Raw genomic sequence first — 26,523 nt, 5'->3', positions numbered from 1 at the left:
ACACTTTTCACACCAAGTATGGATTTAGATACAAACACTGACTGGCATACTTATTATTTCTCTAATCTTAAGTGTAAATAATTGGAAAGGAAGTAAATTAAAACAAAATGCTAGTTAATAAATGGGCCCTTACAAATCCCATGAGACTGCCACTTCAAGAATTGAGTTTTAAGCCAGGAATGGTGGTGCATGCCTCTAGTCTCAGGACTCTGAAGGAGAGGCAGGTGGATATCTTGGCCAGTCTGCTCTGTGGAAGGAGTTCCAGGACAGTCAGGGTTACACAAAGAAACCCTGTCTTTGGCAGGGGTGGGGCTGTGGAGTGGGGTGTGATTTCTCCTTGGAAGAGTCACTGGTTTTAACAAAATAGAAAGTCATCATTTAAAAACCTTTCAGGGTGCCTTTTAAAAAGATTATACAAAGGTGGCAAAATACTGCAGTGGCACTAAAAGCAGCATTAAAGGTGTAATTAGCAATTTAGAGTACCATTATCCAACTTGTTGTGTGCGGAATGCAGCTGTGACTGTAATTCTGCATCTGTTTCTTTGGTCAGAATGGTATTTGGGTAGATGGGTAGTCCAGCTTGAAATGAAATATTGTTCTTTCCTGCTTCAAAGCTGTTCTTGGGAGATAAACTCACCATCTGAGCAGGAAAATGACCATTGCAAACCCATTCTCTTCGTGGGGCACAACTGTCAGTGCGGCAGGCTTTCTGTGTTTTCTTCAGATGAGCGTGCATCTAGGTCAGTGTCACAGGGGCTGCTGTGTGTTGGAAGACACATTATTATATTTGGCCTGGGTCTATATTAATTCAGTTCCTCTAATGATTTATTCATATTTTCTAGTTCTTGGTTATTTAATCTGGGCAAGTTTGTGTCTTAGGGCACTTGTCCATTTCCTCCAAACTATTTAATCTGCTAACACAGACTTATTCATCCTATTTCCTTAAGACCTGTTTTATTTTCCCAAAATCAGTGGCTTAAGCATCATTAATCAGAAAATCTGAAATGTTCTTAGTTTTAGAATTTCTTAATTTTAGAATAAACATGGAGTTGTATTTTTCTCTGTCTTCCGGTAATCTTATGACTTTCTTAGGATAATGTATTTGTGTGTCTATGTAAAAGTTCTTACAGAGTCGACATGGATAATTCTATCTTCCCTTTCTCGGCCTTCCATCTGGGATCATACACACATCCCTCGGTGTGTTCATTGAGTCCTGTTTGGGCTCAGTACTGTAAGTTCATAGCGGTGTGACAATATGTAAATGAATCTCCTCTTCACTTTAACGCCTGTGCTATCACATTGACCTCTACAGCAGGGAAGGTCATTGGCTGCAGAGAGTGTGGAAAATCCTCACTAGTGGGTCGTTTTAGAAGCCAAAAGCCCAGAATTTTGAAAGGTTAAGTGTTTTCATGCATTCAGTTTTGGATAGGAGCACAGACGGGTACTTAGGGGACTGTCACTAAGATGCGCTTATTTGATGGCTGATTTGCTATGCCAGGTATTCTCCTTTATGTCAGCTATCATTCTAAAAACCTGTGAACCAACGCAGATTGTTTTCTCACACACACACACACACACACACCGATTCACAGTGAGGGAGGACTCTGGCATGTGAACAAGTTGTGCTTCCTAGAATTAGTGGTTTCCAGGAGGGATCCTAATTATTACCATCCCACCCTGCCTTCCTCTCTAGGTCCTTCTCCCAGCCCTGGGCGAGGCTATAACCTCTCTCGACCACATTCCTACTTATACTCCTTTCCAGGCTCCCAGGAGAAGGAGACAAAATCTTTTCATGCCTACCAAAACCAAATGTTGGGTTTGTGAGATGGTTCCACATGTAAAGGCGCTAGCGACATAAGCATGACGAGCCGAGTTTGATCTGTGGAACTCATGTAAAGGGATAGAGATCAAACTGCAAAAAGTTGTCCTCTGACCTTCACATATGTGCTCACACCCACACATGTTCACACATAATAAAAAAAATGAAAACAATAGCTCTCGTGAAACATTCTTAAGCAAAAGGAGTTTCACGATGATACTGGTAGAGAACCCTTATTGGAGAAGGTGTGGCAGCTGAGTGGAGTGCATGTCCCTGTTCCTGATAGTAAGAAAGCAAAGAGGTGTGCCTGCTGCCCCTCTGTCTGATCACTTGTGTATCTGAGTACATCCTACAGGAATGAACCCCTTTCAATAACATGTGCAAATTTTAAATGCTCACTTTTTCTGCGGTGGCATAGCAAGTCTATCCCTAGAAGGGAAAATAACGTCACAATTCAAGACACATACAGAGAGAGAGAGAGAGATCGCTAAAGATTATCAGAGTGGAACCTCAGCCAAAGTGTATAGGTTCTGTCAAACATTTCAAAATATTGTGTTTGTTCTATGTAAAAAAGTCTAATAAATGGTATCCACATGAAAAATCTTTTAAAAAGATTATTATATGTATATATGTGGGGTGTGTACATACGAATGCAGGTACCCTTGGAGAGCAGAGGCCTCACTGCCATCTTAGAGCTGGAGTTGCAAGTCATTGTGGGCTGTTCACTGTAGTACAGGGAACTCACTCTGTAGACCAGGCTGGCCTTGAACTCAGAGATTTGCCTGCCTTTGCCCCCCAAAATGCTGGGATTAAAGGTGTGTGCCACCACACTCAACATTAGAATCTTAAAGTTAGCCAAAAGTGTAAGGCCTTGGGAAGAAAATATAAGAAAGCATCTCTGTGAATTTACAGGAGCCAAAAATTTCTCTGTTGCCTGCTTCATGATCACTTCCCCCGACAGGACTGCCTTACCAGACTACAGCCCTCTTGCAACTTGATGAGCTGGTGGGTAGGTAGGGGGGTTCCCCTTTTCTGGGGACTTGGGAGGCAGGATGGGAAGGGAAGGTAGGACTGACAGGAGAGGAGGGAGGGGCTATCACTGGGATGTAAAATGAATAAATTAATTAATTAAATGTTTTTCTCAAGGCATAAAATTTATAAAAGAACATGTAGCCCTGTATATTCCTGGCTATTCTGGAGCTCACTATATTGGTCACACTGGCCTCAAACTTCTAGATCCACCTGCCTCTGCATCCAAAGTGCTTGGATTGAAGGGGTGTGCCACCATGCCCACCCCCTCCCTTTGTGTGCATGTGTGCTCATATTCTTTCCCTGATATCCCTGTAAGATAAAACTCGATATGTACAAGGTTATTTTGTTCTCCGTAGCTACTGTAAAAGCAACAACAAAATCCCAGTGTCTTTAGTACCCTTAAAAGTGATAATTGTATTTAATTAAGCTAGAATCAGTGCAGGAAAGCAAAGAAAAAAGTGTGTGGCAGATTTGACAAAACTGAAGTGAAGAAAGGCTGTTTCCCCACACTGCTGGATGCGGGTATGTGTTTGCCGACATTAAGCCTGCTGGGGAAGTGATGCTGAGCCACCCAGATGGCAAATAGCAGACCGAGACAAGAAGAAATGATTTTTTTTTTTCTCCTGAATTAATTCTGTTTGGATGATCTGGAGCCTCATAGCACTCAATAAGCATTGGAGAGACAGCATGGTTAAAAGAAACTAGGGCTTCCCATACAATGGGAGATGACAAAAAGACGAAACTTTTAAAAGTCAGGAATAGCATATTGTGTTCCCATTTGTATTTCTAGATTAAAAGGCCTTCCAGAATCAGGAGGTGGAGAAAATGGGGAGGTGTTGGTCTAGGGCACAGATGTTCAGCTATGAGATGGAAAAGCTTGAAAGAGACAATGCAGAGCCTAAGACCTTAGTCAAAGTGCTCTGCTCTTTGTATTTGCTAAGATGCACACACACACACACACACACACACACACACACACCACAACTGTGTGAGGTGATGGGTATGTGAATTAACTTGATTAGGATGGAAATTTCACAGATATATATATACACTGACTTATCATAGTGTATGCCTTGAATACATCCAATTTTATTTGCCAATTATATCTTAATAAAACCTGAAGATTTTAAAGTAAAAAATTTAAATGATACTTTTTTTTTCCTTTTTTACTAGTGTGAGGGAGTTTGTGCCAGAATTTGAAGGAGTGTATCTAAACCTAGTAAAATAAACATCTAAAGAGACAAAAAAAAAAAAAAGTGATAATTGTGACAGCTCAGAAATGGTAGGTCCAAAATGAAAATCACAGTTAATCTTCAGAATATCTGAGTATAAATTCCAAATTAGTGTTGGTAATATGCCATAATTGTATCATGGGATGATTATTATTAAGCTTACTCTAGTTGATACAATCAGAGTAAGCTTAATAATAATCATCCCAACAGGCATGATGACACACATGTGTAGTCCCAGCACTGATGAGGCTGAGGCATGAGGATGATACATTCAAGACCAATGTCGGTTATTAGCCAACCTTGTACAAAAAGAAGAGACACAAAAGACTGATCTTCTTTCAGCTGCCCTTTTCTGGATATCTATAGTACCTGTTTTAAGTATTCTAGTGATGGCAGCTAACAGTTCATAATAATAATTTTATATCCCATATTTCACTGTAAAAGAACCCTTAGTTAGTGCTTTCTAGACTGTTTTTAAGAGGTACAAAATCAATGAAATGCAGGCACCTTTTTGGTTGAACATGCTTTAAACAAGGTGACAAAGCAAGCTACAATTCATGAAGGATATGAAAGGCAAATGCCATAGCTATTTGAAATTATAGAGCATTGATTTTTTTTTCTTTAGCAGAAAGATCTATGCTCAAATTTTAGTTTTGCTAAGATAAAAGGTTTGACCTCTTAACAAAAAGTACAGTGGTGGCGATTGGGCTGATAATAGACTAAATTTTAGGACAGTCTTTCTTTGTTTAGTAATAGTGTTAAACATTTCTAAGGTGTCAGTAAATATTCGAAGCAGACATAAATTATTATAGAAGTGGGCGTAGTGTCTACTGTATTCTGTTGCATCCTGAATCCTTTGCCCTTTCTAGCAGACTTTTCTTTGTTGTTGTTGTTGTTGTTTCTAAAGGGATCAATAAATGGCACTCTTCCTTGCTGACCTCTTAATTAGTAACTCAGTGTCTCTTAATCTCTTCCTATTTGGGGAGGTAGTATATAAGTCCCCAGAGCTTGGCAGGTGGCAGAATGGAGTTCTTAGGATCCTAGGGTTGCTGTCTCTGAATCTTCACAAATTGGAAGTTAGAGGAGTGTGGTAAAACTGAGGAGAGAAGCAGGGGGGAGTTTGTGCACACACAGGGCAATGACCTCACATGATGATTGCTGAAGAATGTTTTGGTGAGACAGCAGGCAAAGGTAGAGCTTTAGTTGTCTCTCTGTGTGTGGCAGTTACAGATAAACATGTTACTTTTTAAACAACAGAAGTGACTAAGAAGAAGGGAGAGGAGAAAAGGGAATTCATGGTAGTAAAACACTCCTGTGCACACACACACATGTGTGAACACACACAGCTATAGAACTGTTTCCAAGAAGAAATATATTATCTACAGTTGCAATGTTTAGACATTTGGGAGTGTGGATAAAATAATTTTGGTGAAATAGGAAAACATATGGACATAAACATACAGCAGGGCAGTAACTTTCATTTCTTGTACATACGCAGTGAGCACATTCTCGGCAATAAATTCTTGGAGAAGTTGAGTAGGACTTGAGTAAATGTCATAGTTTATGACTGAATACATATAAACAGGTGAAAACTCAATATGGAAAGGTAATGGTAACTGCCTGATAAAGACATGAACAACTCTTCCACCCTGCAGGGATGCATTACAGGATTGCATTAGAGATGCAGTGGCACAATAGTTGAACTTATAAAGATGTTTTTACAAGAGTCTGCTTACAATTTTAGCAATTGTAGATATATGAAACAAATGCCTTTTTTTCTCCCCTAAACAAATATATATCATTTAAAATGTTAACTATAAACATTTGACCTCTGGTTTTTAGAACAAATACCAGGGTTATTTTTAAAGGTGACACCACCATGGGTGTATTGAAGGACACTTGACTATAGAACTGTTTGAAGACAGCATCCAAGCTAGCTGTTCCACAGTGTTGGCAATATCTGACTGGGCCTTGAGACCTTTCCTTTATGCTCTGAGTTCAACCGTATACCCAGTATTCTTGGTTTCAGATTCTTGTGCCTTTTTAACTTTTCTTTTGAGGAAGGGTTTTGTGTTTCTCAAGATGGCCTCATCTGCAGGGTGTAACCAGGGATGACCTTGAACTTCTGATCCTCTTGCCTCCACCTCCTGAATGCTGAGATGTATAGACATCCACCATTGTGACCAGTTTATTCGGTGCTAGGGATTGCAACTGGGGCTCTGGGCATGCTAGGCGAGCACTCTGCCAACTGAGCTACATTCCCAACTCCCTTTCCTGCATTTTTTAGTCTCTTAGTCTCTTATCTCAGCCCCTTCCTTCCCACTCACAAGAACCTTTCTATAATAGATTACTGTAGCCCACTGTGATTGTTCCTTCGTGAATTTCTCTAACAGACATATTAACTTAAAACTTCATCTCTGGCTTGTTTAACTTTTGGCTGACAATCTTAAGCGATTTATCTTTTTCTTTTAAAATCGTGTGTGTTTGTGTGTGTGTATATGAGAGGTCGGGGTAGGAGGGAAGTGGGAAGGGAGAATGTGGGTGCACGTATGCCGTACACACGTATAGAAGTCAGAGGACAAGCTTGGGTGTTCACCTTCTGCCTTGAGATGGATTCTCTTGTTTGTGACTGTGTTTGCCAGGCTAGCTGACCCACAGTCTTCCAGAGATTCTCCATTTCTGCCTCACTTCTTGCTATAGAAGAACGAGGATTCCGGCATGTGCTGCCATGTCTGACTTTATGTGTCTGTGGGGAACTGAACTTCGGTCCTCCTGCTTGCTGGATTTTCACGTCTTTATCTACCATGTTGGCCATAAGAGTTCCGGGTTCCAGATGGATTTCATTTCACCTGGCCTTACATGGATTCTGGAGACATGAATTCAAGCCCTTGTGCTGAGTTATCTCCCTCGCCCCTCATTATGTTTCCTTCTACACATTAGTGGAGAGATCAATACGCACAATAGAAAGCAAGGCTTAGAGGAATTCAAGAGCAAGCAATTAATTGTGTGATAATTGATGATTAGAGAAAGTAGGTGATGAATTGGAGATCCTTTGGGAAGATAAGAGATAACATTCTGAGGAGTAGTCTGATTCGAGACCCATGTGGGCATAATCTCGTGGAACTTGTAGGCGCTAGTTCATAAATGAGCGTATTCTGCGTAGAGGAGGATGCCAGCTCCCTTTTCAGTCATTATACAAGTTTTGTTCTCTGGGATATAAAGATAAATCATTTTCAGGAACAAATTGTAATGGGTTAGACAAAAATATAAAATATTACCAAGATATATACTGCTTAGAATACAAAGGAGAAAGCTGCAGGGCGTTGTGTAGCTCAAGACAAATCTTAAGACTCAGTTGTTTAGACACTGACTTGATTATCCTTAAGGCGGAAAGAACACTTACAGAAAAGTAGGTGGGGGGAGCAACGAGCTTTCCTAGAATTCCTAGGTCTCAGTAACAAGCACCTCAGAGTTTTCCTGGGCTGGCTCCCGAGTTATATATTACATACTGCATGTTAGCAGGGAGACTGCTGGCCAGTTTCCACATCTCCAAAACTGTTGGGACATATCAGCAGTTAGGAATGTTTCACTTTGATATAGCAAATAAGCTTAATAACCTCAATGCATCAAATTGAGGTTATTATAGAAATCTATAATAGCTACCTCATTTGAAAGTGTTCACTTTGAAGGTGATAAATATATTCAAAATCTAAAAGAAAGAGCAAGAAAAGTGGTATTAATTTGAGTTTTCCTAGGTTACTTAAGGTATTTCTAAAGTTCTGTAACCAAATGTAAGTACTTCTCTTCCAAATTATTATTTATTTCTAGTCATTCGGTCCTTCAAAAATCACAAGGAAGAAAAGTATTACAGCTTATTCTCCAACTACTGGAACTTATCAAATGAGCCCATTTTCTTCTCCCACAACCCCCAAAGAACAAGAGCACAGAAATGGACCATCAAATGGTTAGTTGAACATTCTTTTTCACTTATGATAAGATTTTTCTGGTTATTGGTTAAATCAGGATTTTGATTTAGTAATATATAGCTCTTGTTGCAGCTGGTTTTTCTCTCTTCTCAAGGAATTTAACATAGAAAGGCCTAGAATGTAAATGTTACTTTGGACATAAATGTAAACTTCGTAGGCACTTATTTTAAAATGCTACTGCTGTTCCCTTACTATCCCATCCATTAAATAGAAATTATGGCCTGACTGCCTTCAGCTACTATCAATTATAATGGTTACAGATATGCCCTTAACAAGCTATCCATCATGTGCATAAATTAAAGGGCACATAACTCAGGTAGTGCCACACTGCAGTTTAAGAGGGATACTTCTAAATGTTATTTTTATCCATATTATCCATTTAGCTTTACTCACATTCGGGATATGTTTATATAGTTTACCTTTATTATGTTTCATGACTTTTCCTTATATTAAATGTATTTGTTTTAAAAAAAAATCTCTAAAAAACCCTATTTTTTTATAAAAGAATTATTTTAATGTATTGTTCATTTAATTCTGACATATATTTGTGTTCTTTAGTAGTTTATTGCTAAGATCTATATTTAAAGGCACAGGTCTCGATTTCATGTTTAATTTTTTTTTATATTGTAAAAGGTCATGAATCAGTGACATGTCAGTCTCTTTAATATAAAATTTTAAATAGGCTCAAATTTAGTAAAATGTATTTTAGATATGCTATGACTAACCTAATTCATATTCTACTATTTAACATTTATTGGATGTTAAGCATATACTAGAATCTATACAGAAATTGGTCTCATTTTACCTAATTTATTTAATGAAATACATTATTAAAGTTATTGTTTTTAGTGTCTTTGATTTTAATTTAACCAAATGATTTTATTCTAAAGTTATTATGTTTGTTTTCACAAAATTTATGGAAATCTATATATTTTTCTCAAGTTCTATAGTTTTTGCATGCCTGATATATCTTAATTGAAAATAATACTTAGAGATTTCATATCTCTGTATGAAAATCTCAATAGATTTTAAGTTGATACATACTCAATTTCCATATTGAAATTAAATATGGACTTAAGGGACATTCCTTTTGCCCATAAAAAGATTGGTCACATGATTCACTTGACATTTATATGTGTAATTATCACATTATAGGTACTAAGTATGCTCTTTTTTAAAAAGTCATACTGTAAAGGTTTCTGGGGTGTCGGCGATATCTAGCTTTTGACTTATATATGATTGCTAATATGTTCTAGTTATTAGTTAAAATGAACATATGTGTTTAATTTACTCTGAAATATATATGTATGTACATATACTCACACATGCACATCATCACACGGAGAAGCCTCAAAACAGAGATTTGTTAAGGTCCTGAGTGAAATCACATCGTTTGTAATAATACCCCCAATCCTAGTACGTCTTCTGCGTTCTGTAGCACTAAGAAAACCTAATTGTTATCAGATATTATAGCTCCAAATTAGAATATGTACCTTACAAAGTAATTGTAGATGCCAATGAGGTCATGACCTCCTTTACATTTCCCCCTTGTAAAATACTATTCAAAATCTAATGGGAAATTTAAATAACATTTAGAAAAATTAAATTTCTACTTGTTATTTCTTGTTATACTTTATGTTAAACCCCCAAACCTTAAACTTAGATTTTGCATATTCAAGTCTCACAGCTTGAATGTGGAAGCCGAGGGACAGCTTTTGAGCATAAATTTTCATGTTTCTGCTACTGTTTCACTTGTTTCTGTTCTCCTTGTTTCTGCTCCTGCCGTGTTGTCTGAACTACCTGGCATGTGAGCTTCAGAGCAATTCTCCTGTCCCTGCCTCCCATCTGCTTTAGGGGTACTGGACTTTTTTCATGGATTCCTGGGACTGAACTCAGACTGGCAGTCTTCCTCGCCCTGCAAACCCTTACAGGGATTTTAAAAGCCATTCTTCCATCATGTACCTACCCATCCCCATCCTGCCATGTTCTAGCAGCTCTTGCCTTCTCACCATACTTAGTCACGCTGAGCCCCTTGCTGACTGAATGTTTAGTCATTCTGCCTCCACCTCAGGAGTACTGGGATCGCGGACATGCACCACCATGCCCAGCTCAGGTTAATTATTTCATGTAACTTGTGTAAAACAGTAGCTGCTATATGTTAAGCATTGTCATCATCACCATTAATTGTGCTTCCAAGTTTATCCACTGAAAGCCATTTTCATTAGTTATGGAAAAGGCTCCCTGGATCCTACCAGAAACTTCAAATACAATTCTGAATGTAGTCCAACTTCGGTGATGACACACTTACAACCAGTGTTTTGTAAAGCTGTACTTAAAAAGAATCCAGAAACAAATATTAAAACGTGTATGTGACCTAGAAAGGAAAATACCAATATGACTCCATGGCATTTTAATATATACTTTCTTTCTTTCTTTCTTTCTTTCTTTCTTTCTTTCTTTCTTTCTTTCTTCCTTTCTTTCTTTCTTTCTTTCTTTCTCGTTATTTATTTTATTTGTTTGGGTTTTTTTTTTTTCAAGACAGGGTATTTATTTATAGGCCTGGCTATTCTGGAACTTACTCTGTAGACTAGGCTGGCCTTGCCCTCTGTGGAATGCTGGGATTAGAGAAGTGTGCCACCAAGCCAGGAATATATTGTGTTTACTTTTTAAGTAGAATGGCATGAAGAGAGGAGAATTAGTAACTGAAAAAAATTATTTTGAAAAATATCTAAAGTCCTAGTAAGCAACTGGAAAGTACTTACAGACCTAAGAAAACTAAGATTTTTATTGATCCACATATTATTTTTCAGTAATAAAAATATTTAGTAAGGGAGTTCCAAGAGGGTGGCCACCAGTATTACTGTATATAAGGGGCAGATCAGAGACTGAAACCAGTGAATAAACTGGCAGCTGGATCCAACACACCAACTTTGGTGCTTCCCAGACTGTAGGGGACATCTAGGGAGTTGGGGGCCATCGAATCTAGGTCCCCTGTGGCAGTCTTCTGGGTCCAGGGGTCATGAAGTATGAGCCCCCTGCCTTTTCCCCATACTAGAGAGAGTGCGGGCCCCTACATCCAGGGACCCTCCGCTCCAGCAGCCAGACATCCAATCACTCCTACTTCCCTGAGGGTAATGTCTGGAATCCTGGGACAGCATTCCAATCTTCAAACCACGGTTTTATTGGTCCCCCTATGGATATGGAGACCAGGTGGACAATAAAATCATACAGATCCCAGATCCAAGATGGCAGAGCCCAGACAAGTCTGAGTCCCACGAGTGCAGCAAATGAAAGGCCTGTAAGCTGACGATCAGCTGCCTTCTGAGGAACTGGATCCCCTACAAGTGCCACCTGAGGCAGAAGCCCTCCTCCAACCCTGCAGCTTCCACCTGAGGTGGCTATGTCCCCTCAGCTACCACCTGAGACACCCGCTGCCATTCAAGGCACCTGTGGCCATGCCCTGCCTTCTGAAACACACACTCTAATGTGGCTGTGTCTGAAACACCAGTATCCATTTGTGTTCTCCTGGACCTGAAGATTACTCCAGACACCAGAGATGGGAGGATCCAGTCTTAGGTGCAGGTTCAACAAAGGCTACAGACAGCTCGAAGGCTAAAGGCCAGCGTAAGGACACAATCAACAAAAACCAGGGCATCATGGCTCCACCAGAAACCTCCCCCCCAAAACAAAACAAAACAAAACAATGGATATTCTAATGCAGCTGAAAGACAGAAAAATGACCTTAAATCCATGATTATGCACTTATTAGAGACATATAAAAAGAAAATGAAAAAAATATTTCAAAGAATTACAGGAAAATACAACCAACCAAATAGGTTGCCATCAAGGACAAACAGGAAACCACAATCAAATAGGTGAAGGAAATGGATAAAACAGTTCAAGACCTGAAAACGCAATTAGAATCAATAAAGAAAACACAAATGGAGAAAACCCTGGAGATGGAAAACTTAGAGAAGAGATCATAAACCACAGAGATAAGCATCACCAACAGAATACAAGAGATGGAGGAGAGAATCTGAGGCGCTGAAGATACAATTGAAGAAATCAATACATCTCCCAAAGAAAACATTAAGATGGAAAAGTTCAAAAAAAAAAAAGATGGAAAAGTTCCTGACACAAAACACAAGGACACCATGAAAAGATGAAACCTAAGAATAATAGAAATAGACAAAAAAGAAAATTCCAGGCTCCAAAGTCCAGAAAGTATTTTCGAGAAAATCATAGAAGAAAATTTTCCCAACCTTAAGAAAGAGATGCCTTTAAACATACAAGAGGCTTATAGAACATCAAATAGACTAGACCAGAAGAGAAATTCCTCTCACTACATAATCAAAACACTAAATCTACAGAAAAAAAAGAAGTATTAAAAGTGGTAAGGGAAAAAGTTCAAGTAACATATAAAGGTAGACCTATCAGAATCACAACTGACACAGAGACTATGAAAACCAGAAGGGCCTGGGCAGATGTCAAACAGACACTAAGAGACTGCAGATGCTGACCCAGACTATGATACCTAGCAAAACTCATTCCCCATACATAGAGAAAACAAGATATTCTAATACAAAACTAAATTTAAACTATCTATGTACCAACCCAGCCCAGCAGAAGATACTAGAAGGAAAACTCCAACCCAATGAGGTCAACTACACCCAAGAAAACACAGCATATACATAACTTCACAACAGCAAAACCAAAAGAAAACAAGCACACAAATACACTATCACCACCAACCCCACAACAAAAGGAACTAACAATCATTAGTCACTAATATTGTATCAAAATCAGTGGACTCAACTCTCCAGTAAAAAGACAGAGGCTAACAGAATGGTTATGGAAATAGAATCCAACATTCTGCTGCATTAAGAAACATACCTCAGCAACAGAGATAAACACTATCTCATAGTAAAGGGCTGGAAAAAGGTTTTCCAAGCTAACAGACCCAAGAAGCAAGCTGGAATAGACATCCTAGTATCTAAGAAAATGGACTTTCAACTAAAATTAATCAGAAGAGATGGGGAAGGACGCTTCATTCTCATCAAAGGAAAAATCCACAAAGAGGACATCAATCTTGAACATCTGTTCCCTGAATACAAGGGCCCCTGCATTCGTAAAAGAAATATTATTAAAGGTTAAATCACATATTGATCCAAACACATTAATAGTGGGAGGCTTCAACATCCCACTCTCACCAAGGGACAGATCATCAAGACAGAAGCTAAATAGAGAAATAGAGAAATAATGAAGTTAACAGAAGTCTTGAATCAAATGGATCTAATAAATGTTTACAGAACTTTTCATCCAAACACAAAAGAATATTCTTTTTTTTTTTTTTCACAGCACCACATGGAACCTTCTCTAAAGTTGACCATATAGTTGATCACAAAGCAAACCTCAACTGATACATGAAAATTGAGTTAACACATAATTCTTTATCAGATCACCATGGATTAAAGCTAGACCTCAACAACAATAGAAATAACAAAAAGCCTACACATTCATGGAAACTGAACAACTCCCTGCTCAATGATCACTGGGTGAGGGAAGAAATAAAGAAACAAATGAAAGACTTTCTAGAATTCAATGAAAATGAAGGTACAACATACCCAAACTTATGGGACACCATGAAAGCAGTGCTAAGAGGAAAGTTCATAGCACTAAGTGCCTCCATAAAGATAATGGAGAGGTCCCATATTAGCAACTTAACAGATCACTTGAAAGCTTTAGAGAAGAAGAAGAAGAAGAAGAAGAAGAAGAAGAAGAAGAAGAAGAGGAAGAGGAAGAGGAAGAGGAAGAGGAAGAGGAAGAGGAAGAAGAAGAAGAAGAAGAAGAAGCAAACACACCCAAGAGGAGTAGATGTCAGGAAATAATCAAACTCAAGGCTGAAATCAATAAATTAGAAACAAAAAAAAGCAATACAAAGAACAAATGAAACGAGTTGGTTCTTTGAAAAAAATCAACAAGATAGACAAATCCCTAACCAAACTAACTAAAAGACAGAGAGACAGTACCCAAATTAACAAAATCAGAAATGAAAAAGGGGGCATAACAGCAGATGTTGAAGAAATCCAAAGAATCATTAGGTCTTATTTTAAAAACCTCTATTCCACAAAATTGGAAAATCTAAAGGAAATGGATAATTTTCTTGATAGATTTTTACCTACTATAGTTAAATCAACAGCAGGTAAACAGTTTAAACAGCTCTATAACCCGTAAGGAAATAGAAGCAGCCCTGAAGTCTCCCAACCAAAAAAAAAAAAAAAAAACAAAAACAAAAAAAAAACAAACTATGGCCAGATAGTGTTAGTGCAGACTTTCAAAGAAGAGCTAACACCAATATTCCTCAAACTATTCCACAAAATAGAAATAGAAGGAACAGTACCAGATTCATTCTATAAGGCCACAGTCACCATGATACCCAAACCACACAAAGACTCAGCAGAGAAAGAAAATTTCATACCAATCTCCCTTATGAACATTGATGCAAAAATACTCAATAAGGTACTTGCAAATTGAATTCAAGAACACATCATCCACCATGATCAAGTAGGCTTCATCCCAAGAATGCACGGATGGTTCAGCATACAAAAATCCATCAACCTAATCCACCATATAAACAAATTGAAAGAAAAAAAGTCACATGATCATCTCATTAGATGCAGAAAAAGCCTTTGACAAAATCCAACACCCCTTCATGATAATAGTCTTGGAGAGATCATGTATATAAGGCCTATACCTAAACGTAATAAAGGCTATACACAGAAAGCCAATAGCCAACATCAGACTAAATGGAGAGAAACTCAAAGCAATCCCACTAACATCAGGGATAAGACAAGTTTGCCAAGTCTCTCCATATCTCTTCAATATAGAACTAGAAGTTCTAGCTAGAGCAATAGGACAACTAAAGGAGATCAAAGAGATACAAATCAGAAAGGAAGAAGTTAAAGTATCACTATTCATAGGTGATATGATAGTATACATAAGTGACCCCAAAAATTCTGCCAGAGAACTCCTGCAGCTGATAAACTCCTTCAGTAAAGTGGCTGGATACAAGATTAATTTAAAAAAAAAAAATCAGCAGCTCTCCTGTATACAAATGACAAATGGGCCAAGAAAGAAATTAGGAAAACCACACCCTTCCCAATAGCCACAAATAATATAAAGTATCTAGGAAGTCAAAGACCTGTATGACAAGAACTTCAAATCTCTGAAGAAAGAAACTGAAGAAGATACCAGAGGATGGAAAGATCTCCCATGCTCATGGATCAGTAGGATTAACAGAAAAAAATGGCCATTTTACCAAAGGCAATCTAAGGATTCAATGCGATCCCCATCAAAATGCCAACACAATTTTTCACAGACATTGAAAGAACAATTCTAAACTTCATGTTGAAAAAAACAAAAAACCCAGAATAGTGAAAACAATCTTATACAATAATATAACTTCTGGAGGTATGTCCATACTGGACCTCAAGCTATACTGCAGAGCAATAGTAATAAAAACTGCCTGGTATTGGCATAGAAATAGGCTTGTTGATTAATGAAATATAATTGAAGACACAGAAATAAATCCACACACCTATGAACACCTGATTTTTGACAAAGGAGCCAAAACCATACAATGGGGAAAAAAAAAGATAGCATCTTCAGCAAATGGTGCTGGTCTAACTGGAAGTCTACATGTAGAAAAACGCAACTAGATCCATATTTATCACCCTACACAAAACTCAAGTCCAGGTGGATCAAAGACCTCAACATAAAACCAGCTACACTAAATCTGCTAGAGGAGAAAGTGAGAGTCTTGAACTCATTGGCACAGGAGACAACTTCCTGAACGTAACGCCAACAGCTTAGGCTCTATGATCTACAATTAATCAATGGGACCTCTTGAAACTGAAAAGCTTCTGTAAAGCAAAGGACACTATCCATAGACCAAAATGGCAGTCTACAGAGTAGGAAAAGATCTTCACCAATCCTACATCTGACAAAAAAATGATCCCAGATCCAAGATGGCAGAGCCCAAACAAGTCTGAGTCCCACGAGTGCAGCAAATGAAAGGCCTGTAAGCTGACGATTAGCTGCCTTCTGAGGAACTGCATTGAACACTTGAAAACTTCCAGTAAAATAATCTACGTTGTCACTGGCTTCTGGAGCTAAAATGTGAGAATGAATTACAAATTAAGGAAGCAGTTTTAAATTTTGATTTTAAAGCTTTATGAGTATAAATAGCATAGTACAAAATTCAGGAAACTGACTTCTGGTCAATTTTTTTTTCTTTTGTTAAAGGAAATGAAAAAACACAGAATACTTTTTTGGATACTTTTTTCTTACTTCCATTTTGTTTTCCCCTTCCTATTCAGTATTTAGCAACCTAAATTCATCTTCTTTGTTGTTGGCTTTTTTTCCTAAGTTGTGCCAGGCTATGCGTGTCAGACTAGCCTCAACGCCCCCATTCTGTCTTTCAAGTGCTGGAGTTACAGGTAGCTAAAATTTGACAGTTCAGTCCATTAAAATTCAGCAAATTATCTCTTTAACTTTGTTTTTTTGTTTGTTTTTTTCATACAGGAACAAGAAAACTGAATAGCTTCAGCTCACCTGCAGGAAAGGAATCCATAGCAAAAGACAGTGATGAGTAAGCTTGGTTTTGAAGTCATATCCACTGAATACTATTTAGGAAAAGCCTGACTTTTTTTTTTTTTTCCCAAGTGACAACTTGAGAAAAGTCATTTACTTTTGTAAATTAAGAGTTTATAAAGGGGCTGAATTATTCTGTCTATCTATACATTTATTTTATATGACTTTCTTAAAGTCTGTTGTTAAAGAAAGTATTTATAGTGTCTTATTGCTCATGTAGTGGGAATGTATAATGTTTTAACTTTACTACTCAGCATGCCTAGGTCTGGGCTGTATAACAAACAGATCAACTTAGGGTCAAACCAAGGAAACTTTCATCTCACAGTCACATAGATGGAGAGGAACCAGAGAGCCACAAGCAGGGGAAGGTGGGGCAGTCGTGTAAGGGCTGTAAGCAGCCCAGGCTACGAGCCAGCACCCAGCCCTGTTCACACTGACTTGCCACTGATGCCTTTGAATAAAATCGAGTTTTGCAGAAAGCCTATCCTCGGAATAATATTTATGTATCTCACATTGGAGTGATTGAATTAGTCAAGGGAGTGACGTTTTTAAAGTGGCTCATGTGTTCATCTCATTTACCAAGTGATTTCTGTGTGCCATACCCTATGATGTAAGGTGACGTTTCAGCCCACTTAGAGCGCATGGTCTTATGTTGGAAGCTAATAGAGCCTCCTCAACTTAGAAATGAGTTTATGTTGGCAAATGTTTTCAAAGTCACTTATAGGGAACTTAGATTCATTTTCCATTCTAATAGTGGTAAAATCTGTAGTTTAAAACCTCAGATTGGATGTCCTTTATTTCATAATGAAAGTGACTAGTATCAGTTACTGAATGCTGTTTAAAGCACTGTACTGAGAAAGGTTAGTCTTCTAGGAAGCCTTGCTTAGCATTTCCTACGTCACCTCGGTATTTGCTTTAGGAGGTTTTTTCCTCCCTGCCCACATTCTCCCTGCCACCAAATATGTTCATGTTCTAGGCTTCCCTACTTCACAAGTACTATATTTGCAAAGGACTGCTCTTTAAAATTCTTTATTACATTCATTCATTTATTCATTCATTCATTCATTTTGTGTGTTTGTTGTGGTGTGTGTGTGTGTGTGTGTGTGTTAGGGAAAGCATTTGCCACAGTGTGCATGCGAAGGTCAGGGGTAACCTCCAGGCCTCAGTTCCCTCCTTCCATCACATGGTCTCAGGGACTGAACTCAAACCATCAGGCTGGTGGCAGGCCCTTTTATCCACTGAGCCATGCCACCCACCCTGCAAAAGGATTTGCCCTTTTTTTTTTTCTTTTCTTTTTTTAAATAATTTTTTAAAGATTTGTTTATTTCTATTTTATGTGTATTAGTGTTTTGTCTTCAGGTGTAGAAGGGGCCTCCAGATGCCCTGGACCTGACTGAGGGCATGTGAGCAGCCCTGGGGGTGCTGGAAACTTAACCTGAGTCCTCTGCAAAAGCAGCAAGTGCTCTTACCCACTGAGCCATCTCTCCAGCCCCATACTTTTCTTTTTTTTTTTTAAATTAAAAATCCTAATTCCTTAATGAAACCAGTCTTGACTAGTTGTTAAGTATTCTTTTTTAACCATTGAAACAGACAGCATATAAAAATAGCAAAAATCTGAAACTGTGATGGAGAGTAGCAGTAAAAGCAAGTCGCACATAACAATTCTGAATCTCTGGTAATTGTGTATTTGAAAGTAGATGACAGCTACCCCAGATAGCTCTCTCATACAGCTGTGAAATGAAGCAGAGTTAGAAGTAAAGGTGCACAGCGGAGGAGGAGAGGTTTGGACAAAGGTGAAACCACACAAACAAGCCCAAACCACAGATGACTACCCCATGCCAGCTCTGCTTAAACTGCCTTCCCTTCTCATAGCTTACACCCATTTCTTCCTTCTTCTGAACTCTCTACACTTTTAATGGGATACCCTGGCAGCTTGCTATCACAGAGCAAGGAAGCCACAAAACCTCCATTATGGGTCACTTAGGAAATTGTTTACGTTTATTAAATTTGTTTATGTTTATTTACTTTCTGTCAACATTTGTTTCTAAAAACTATACAAGTTAATATTAAAATTATTGCATTTAAGTAGAGATACTTTGAAATACATAAAAATAATGCATATAAAATAATTTTTCCACTTTAAGTTTTTTAAAATTCTTGCCCAAGATCCATTTCTAATTTTTTAAAATGTTTTCTTCCTATTTTGAAAAACCACTATAAAAACTTTAAAAACTTGATTTTTTTTAATCTCAATTTAAATGGAACACATTTATGGATTAGTTATAAATGATTATAAAATACTGTGGCAGTATTCCCCATTGCTTTTTCATTTGTGCAAAATATCATGTAGTCAAGAAAAACATGGAAAAAAGAAGGTTTTAGAACATTGTTTCCAGAATGTTCATCAGTCGTTGGTATTTTGGAATCATTATATATTCACTGTCAAGCCTATACGACACACATTCTACATTTTTTAAAGATTTATTTTATGTGTACGAGTGTTTTGCCTGCATGTATGCATGTGCACCACATGTGTTCCTAGTCCTGAGGCGGTCAGAGGAAGACGTCAGGTGCCCTGGAACTGGATTTATGGATGGTTGTGAGCCGTCACATGGTACTGGGAGCCTAACCCAGCTCCTCTGCAAGAACAGGCGCTCTAAACTACTGAGCCATCTCTCTAGTACACAGTGGAAGTTCACGATGAGATGGTAAGCCGTGCAATTACTAATCAATTTCCAGAGAAAATGATATACGATTAAAAATGCCATTTAAAACCATCTTACCACGTGTCTTTTATTTGGACGGGGAAGGGAAACATGCCGCAGTATTGTGGGGATGTCAGAATACAACTTGATGGAGTCCATTCTCTCCTCCCGTGTGGGCCCTGAGCATTGAACTCAAGTCGTCAGGCTTGGTAGCAGACACCTTTGCCCACTGAGCCATCTCAGAAGCCCAGAATGCCATTTTATTTCATCAGTGATTTTCTACACTATCCTCGGCATTAATCTTTTCAGATAGAACTTGTTTAAAGGGTATTCAGTAATCTAAGCATTGGAGTTAAAGGAGTAAGGTGTTTTAAAGAACGTTTTTGTTGAGCTGGGTTAGCTGTTTTCTTCACAGTGGAGGTATTCTGTCTAAGTGACTGATAATTCTGTACAAAGATAGTGCTGATAATATGGGGAAACCGAATCTGAATTCTTACCTCCCACTACAGACAAAAATCAATCCTGAGTGGATTGAAGGCCTGAGTGTAGAAGGTAAAAGAGTAACTATTTTAGAGAAAATATGTAGGACGCTTTTTATGACATTGAAATAGTTAAAAGTACTAACTGAAAAGGTGGGGGATTATAATGTAGGCTGGATTATTCGAGAGCTTTTTTATCTTACTATTTGTATTAAACTTATGTGTGTGTGTGTGTGTATTATGTATGTGTGTGGCCATCGGTACAGAGGTCAGATGTCAGCTTGCAAGTGTCCCATCTCTCTTTCTGACATGTAGATTTCAAGGATCAAATTCAGGTCACAAGCTTGGCAGCAAGTGCCTTTACCTGCTGAACCACCTCACTGACTTGAAACTTCATTTCATGAAAGGATCTTTTTAACAATTTCATGATCACTTCTTTATTTGAAGAGCTCCTGTACTCTAACATAACTCCATTCTCTGGATGGTTGATTTGTTCTCTGTGCCCAGTTAGTTATTCCTCGGAATATACAGGGTTAGAAGCAGAAAGAGTCAGACTTCTCAGGAAGATTCCAAGCCGAGTTATTAGTAGTCATTGTGTTCATCACTTGCTGTAGATTCCTATGCATGAAACACACTTTGCTTGCAGTAATTTAGCTGTCTGTAGTCCATACAATAAGAAGAAGAAGAATTGGAGACTGTCTTGCTATGACACTAGCCTAGTCTTGAACTCTCCAACCCCCCTGCCTCTCCCTTCTCGTATGTGCTGGAATTATGGAATTGTGCTACCGGGCCTGATATTTCTTTTCATAGTGTTTTGTTTTGAGACAAGATCTTAAGTGTGGTTCAGTTTGCCCTAGAACTCATTAAATGTTTCAGCCTTTCTGAGTGCTGGGATTACAGACATGAGCCACCACACCCAGCTATTTCAGAAAGGAAGAATGGGAAGACAAGAAAAGAGAGTGAGGAAATGGTGGGGGGGACTCCAGTAAAATATTTTCCTGGGCTCACTTTAGCACTGTATATACTAAAATTGGAACGGTACAGAGATTAGCATGGCCCTGTTCAAGGGTGACATGTAGATTCATGGCGCATCTCACACCAATAAAATCCTTTCCATTGAAGAACACACCAGTCGCTTATCCAATACCAAATAGTTAACCATGAAAACATGCACAAATAACATTACACAGACAGAGAAGGTTATTCAGAGTATAATGATAAAAGAAACCTTAGCTCTCAGAACAAAGAGGGGGTATAAAAATAATCAGCGGCCAATGAGTATATCATTTTATTCATATTTTAACTTTCTTAATTATGTTTTAATTTCTATTGTGAAATTTGTTTAAAATCACATAGTCTTTCCCTTCTGGGCTGGTGAGTAGACTCAACAGGTAAAGACATTTGTCATCATATTTGACAAGGCGCTTTGACCCACTGCCACAAGCTGTCCTCAGACTTCCGAGCATGTGCACACACAGCATAGATGAGTAAATGTGATGAAAGTATTCTGTTGAAAAGTAAAGCAGCGTCTAGCAAAATATCTTTTTTATGAAAATGTTTAGTGCAAATGGAAAGCTAAGTCAAATAGAAACAGTTCTCATTTCTTAAGACTTAAAAAAATCTATGTGCATATTATATAAATAATATATAATTATATGTTTGTATAACTACATGTTATTATTTATACATATTAGGTTTATTAGAATGGCTTACAGGTTGTTGACCAGCTAGTTCATCAATGGCTGTCTACCAACAGAAGGTTCAAGAATCCAGTAGTTGCTCAGCCCACAAGGCTGGGCATCTCAGCTGGTCTTCAGCATCCACCAGAATCTTGAAGGAGTAAGTTCTAAGGCCAGTGAAGGAAGGACTGGCTAGGGAGAACAAGAGCAGGCAGGCAAAGGGAGAGCAGGCTCCCCTCTTCCGTGTCCTTTACAGGCTGCCAGCAGAAGCTGGGGCCCACATGAAAGTTAGAGCTTTCCACCTCAAAAGATCTGGATTAGAAGTGTGTCTTGTCACTTCAAATGATTCCTCCAGCCATTTGAATTTTAGTTAATTCCAGATGAAGTCAAACTGACAACCAAGAATGGCCATCACAATTTTATGGAGGAAGCGGTATTTTATAGCTACAAACAAGAGTGCCCACTGATAAATTGTTCACGGATGTTCTTTCTAAGCTGTCAGCACTGAAACTTTTTTATGTCTGTTGTTGTATGTACTTCATGCTTACATGCATGCATGTTCACATGTGTGCCTTTGGAGGCCAGAGTTTGGTATTGGGTGTCTCTTTGGGTTGCTTTCCACTGTGTGTATACTGGGGTGGACAGAGTTGCATTGCTCACTTGAACCTGAGCACCTCGATTGCTACCTTAATTTGGGCAAGGAGCTAGGTCCTTTGGGGGGTTTACACTCTGCAGTTCCTGGGAGCCTCATGCACTCCTGACCCTTAGGAGACCTTAGAGGTCACAGTTCGACCCTTCCCACACCACTCCCTGAAGCAACAAGAACTAAGGCCCTAGATGTCAGTGACTAAAGTAGCTTATCTGTCTACACTTCGCATTCTGAGGACACTTCGTATACACGTTTTTCCTCTTGGTGTTCTGACATGACATTGTGTCTACAAAGTTCACACTTGAGGACTCTGTAATTGTGACAAAATTAAAAAATGTAAAAACATCTCATTTGATGTAAATTTCTGATTTTGTATTGGGCCACGCTCATAGCCTTTAGCCACATGATGCACAGGCCTCAAGTTGCCTGAAAGTCCCCTATTCCTTCAGGATTTGGGCTACCGTCTCAAACTGAGGTTTCAAGAGTAAGAAAATGGCCACAAAATAAATGACTTCTTATTGAAATTCCTATTAATGCAGTAAAAATTTTAAAGAAATATCATCCATTTATGTCTGTCCTCTAATAATTTTCATCTTTTGAAGCATGCTATCATGTCCACGGTCCATGTTGCTATTATTACATGCATCCTACCCAGTTTAAACATACTGTGTGCAGTGTATGAAAATTTTAACCTATAATTTTTCTTTAATACCACAGAAAATTTAATGGCAACACTGATGTGATTTTGAAAAGCTTTTAAAAACTTTTTCTCATTTTTTTATAAAGTCAATCGTATAGATTTGTGCTGTCTGAAACAGTCATGTAGCTAGTTTGAAATGAGATGTTTCAGTGTAAATACACAGCACACTTGAAAAGTACAAAGCTATCTCAGGAGTTTTTGTATTAATTACATGTTTAATACTTTAAATATTTTGAGCTAAATGTTATTAAAATTTAACAACTTCTATTCCTTTTAATGCAGCTCCTAGAAAATTATGTATGTGATCTGCTATACTTTGTTATATTGAGATATTGAGATAGTTGTACTAGATCGTGAGGAAATTTCAAATTAGAAAATAACCTGAAATTGCAACAATGAGGAGTTGATTAAATCATCTTTGGCTTGTTTATTTGATAGTATGGTTCAGCTTTACACATTTAGGGTGTATGCACTCACACAAAAGTTACACAGTCCATGCCCATGATTCCATCACTAGAGAGGCAGGGCTCAGAGAATTGCTACATATTTGAGGCTAGCCCGGTCTACATAGCCATTTCCAAACCAACCAGAGTTACACTTTGACACCCTTTCTCAAAAGCAAGAACTCTACTCCCAAAAAAGTCTGTTGTGTTCTGTAAAGAAAGCATGATATAAACCAGTGGTTCTCAACCTTCCCAGTGTGGGACCCTTTAGCACAGTTCCTCATGTTGTGGTGACCCCAACCGTAAAGTTTTTTTCATTGCTACTTCCTAACTGTAATTTCGCTGCTATTAGGAATGCAGCCCTTGTGAAAAGGTGGCTCACACCAATGGAGTCGCAGCCCACAGGTTGAGAGCCACTGTTTTACACTTACAAAAAATAAAGTTTGAATCCTAAAGAAAAAAAATCCAACCTATGGATTAGCAATAAAATCACAAGGTAGAACTGTAAGCAGTTTTTTTTTCTTATTTCAAATTTAAGAGATTGCTTTTGTATCTTCTTTATCTTGAATTGTGCAAGTCGTTATTTTTACCCTTTACAGTGGACTATTAACTCAAGAAGGCATGTATGGAAAGGGAAGAGACAGCTCTATCTTTCCTCTCACTGTTGGGTAGAAATGAAAGAGGGAGAGATGGACTCTTTGGAGATGAGTAATAATGTATGTTGTGTTTATAAAGGAACGGCAAAATGAAGGAAGAACATTTCCATATTCTGCTGCTTGGACATGTAAAGAAAGGGCTAGAGACCAGTCTGTCTCATGGAGTAGAATTAGAGCTCCGTGAGCTGACACATTCACGCACTTAATAACTCTATTTGTTTGTTCATTCCTAGATTTACGACGCTGCTCTCTACAATTGAGAGATCATCAGAAAAAACTGTGGAGATAATGAAAAATTTAAGTAGTATACAGGTTTGCACTTTTTCTTGCATATAATTTTCATATATTTGCTATCTGTTTAGGAAAGAAAAAGAAAGAAGCCCTATGTTTAAGAATCCAGTCAACAGTTTTCAGAGTATGTATTTATTTCTCATGAGAACCTCCTTAGTCGGACTCACTATGTAGACCAGGCTTGCTTTGAGCACAGAGATCTGCCTGCCTCTGCCTCTCAAGTGCTAGAATTAAAGATATGCACCACCATGCCCAGCATGTTTAACTTTTTTTTTTTTTTCCAGAGCTGAGGACCAAACCCAGGGCCTTGCGCTTGCTAGGCAAGAGCTCTACCACTGAGCTAAATCCCCAACCCCCATGTTTAACTTTTTAATAATAAGGTTTTTAAACAAAAGACCTGCTCTAAACTGAACATGGTGATACACTCACTCCCTTAACCCAGCACTCGGGAGGGAGAGGGGGGCAGATCTCTAGAGTCTAAGGCCAGCCTGGTCTACATATCAAGTTCTAGGATGGCCAGGACTACATAGAGAAGTCCTGTCTCAAACCTCTACGATCACCACCACCCCCAAACAAGGCAAAACTAGTATTATTAAGTCATTATAGGGCTTGTAATACTTGACTTACTAGAAAAACTCATAACTCTTAATTTAAGAATTTTTAAAATTAAGACAATGTATTGTATTTCTTTTGTAAATAATCTCTTAGGTATACAGAGCTTAACTCATTGAAAATGGTTGTCTTTAGGCTTTGGAGGGCAACAGACAGCTTGAAGATCTCATTGGCATTTCCCTAGTACCATGTGTCTTAAAAGGAGAAGCAAAGAAAACCAAAGAACTAAGTAAGAAAAATTAATGTAATTTTAAAAGATATTTTTTACTTATGTATTTTATATAGATGGTTATTTTTGTCTACATACCCAAGAGGGCATCAGATTCCATTATACATGATTGTGAGCCACCATATGAGTGCTGAAAAGTAAACTCAGAGTCTCTGGAAGAGCCGCCAGTGCTCTTAACCCCTGAGCCATCTCCACAGACCCTGTGTTTTTAATAATAGTAATTTTAGAGATAAACTTCATGATGTTTCTCAAGTTTCAGCCTGATGGATCACACATATCCCAGTGCTGTCCAGATAGAGATGCTGTTGCCATTTTTAGAAAGAAGGTGCTTTATCGGGATGTGTTGTTTTATGGCTTTTTCTTGAAGGAAAAGATTGCACAGTGAGACTGCGGGCAGGCTTCCTTTGTATTGAGCTCATTTTAAAAGTAAGATACTAAGAGGGCATCACATTGTGCTTGGTACCTATAGTATGTATTGCTTTGAAGTATTTTTTTCCTACAGAATTACTTCTTCCAAATAAGGAGAAATTATTTATTCATATTCCAGGCTTGTTTGTTCATAGCCCAGGCTGTCCTGGAATTCAGTGTCTACCCCAGGCTGTTCTTGAAGTCACAGAGATTTTTTTTTTCCAACCTCCAGAGTGCTGGCATTACAGGTATATGCCAACCACATCCAAGTATTTTTTTTGTACGTTCTTATTTAAAAAGAAAAAAAAAAAAAAGATTGTGTTTGTGTCTGAGAGCGTAAGTTCAAGTGTGCATACAGGTAGTGTGCAGGCCTGAGGTGCCCCATCACTACCTGTACCTGTGACTCAGTTTCTCCCTGGGCCTGGGACTCAGATGTTCTCATCTAAGCTGGCGGGCAGCAAGGCATGCACCAGAATCCCAGCTTGTTAACTGGGTCCAAAGACCCAAAGTCTAATTCTCTCAGCTGCTCAGCAAGCTATATTCAGCTCTGAGCCATCTCTAGCCCCTTATGGTACTTCTTAATGTGATGGTGGCTTTTGTTTGTTGGTTTTTTCCTCTTTCAGTGACAAAAGTAACAAAACAAAAACTACTCAAAAAGAAGAATTCAAGAATTCCTCCCAAAGGTAGGGTTGTAGTATTTTATTGTATTACATAAAAAGATGTTTTCACGGGGCTGGGGAGATGTCTCATCAGCTGAAAGCACTTGTCACTCCTGCAGAGGACCTGGTGTCAGATCCTAGCAACCACATAGTGGCTTACAACCATCTACAACTCCAGCTCCTGTGGATCTAGATGTGTGGCCTTCGTACCTCTACAGGCACCAAGCATACATGTGCTGTTCAAACTTACATATAGACAAAACACTCATACACGTGAGATAAAATAAAGCCT

General features: G+C 38.4%; 1 protein-coding gene and 1 pseudogene across 7 annotated transcripts in view; both read left to right on the top strand.

Annotated features, from left to right (window-relative positions):
* Positions 1–26,523, top strand: part of Itgb3bp (integrin subunit beta 3 binding protein) — a 50,736-nt gene that overhangs the window by 11,866 nt on the left and 12,347 nt on the right. For 3 of the 7 annotated variants that reach the window (XM_060365958.1, XM_060365959.1, XM_060365960.1), the window contains 6 exons: positions 2,732–2,828; positions 7,912–8,047; positions 16,653–16,719; positions 24,266–24,344; positions 25,071–25,164; positions 26,196–26,255. In XM_060365958.1, the coding sequence (XP_060221941.1) occupies positions 2,732–2,828; positions 7,912–8,047; positions 16,653–16,719; positions 24,266–24,344; positions 25,071–25,164; positions 26,196–26,255 (533 nt within the window). Of the gene's footprint in view, positions 1–328; positions 741–2,731; positions 2,829–7,911; positions 8,048–16,652; positions 16,720–24,265; positions 24,345–25,070; positions 25,165–26,195; positions 26,256–26,523 lie in introns of those variants that run through there. The other 4 variants (XM_060365961.1, XM_060365963.1, XM_060365957.1 and 1 more) reach the window with 3 other exon arrangements.
* On the top strand, positions 20,910–21,008 carry LOC132646965 (U6 spliceosomal RNA; annotated as a pseudogene).

This window comes from Meriones unguiculatus, chromosome 12 (assembly GCF_030254825.1).
Source record: "Meriones unguiculatus strain TT.TT164.6M chromosome 12, Bangor_MerUng_6.1, whole genome shotgun sequence".
In the NCBI taxonomy this organism is placed as follows: domain Eukaryota; kingdom Metazoa; phylum Chordata; class Mammalia; order Rodentia; family Muridae; genus Meriones; species Meriones unguiculatus.
Note: the sequence above shows the minus strand (reverse complement) of the source record. Positions and strands in the feature narration are given on the sequence as shown.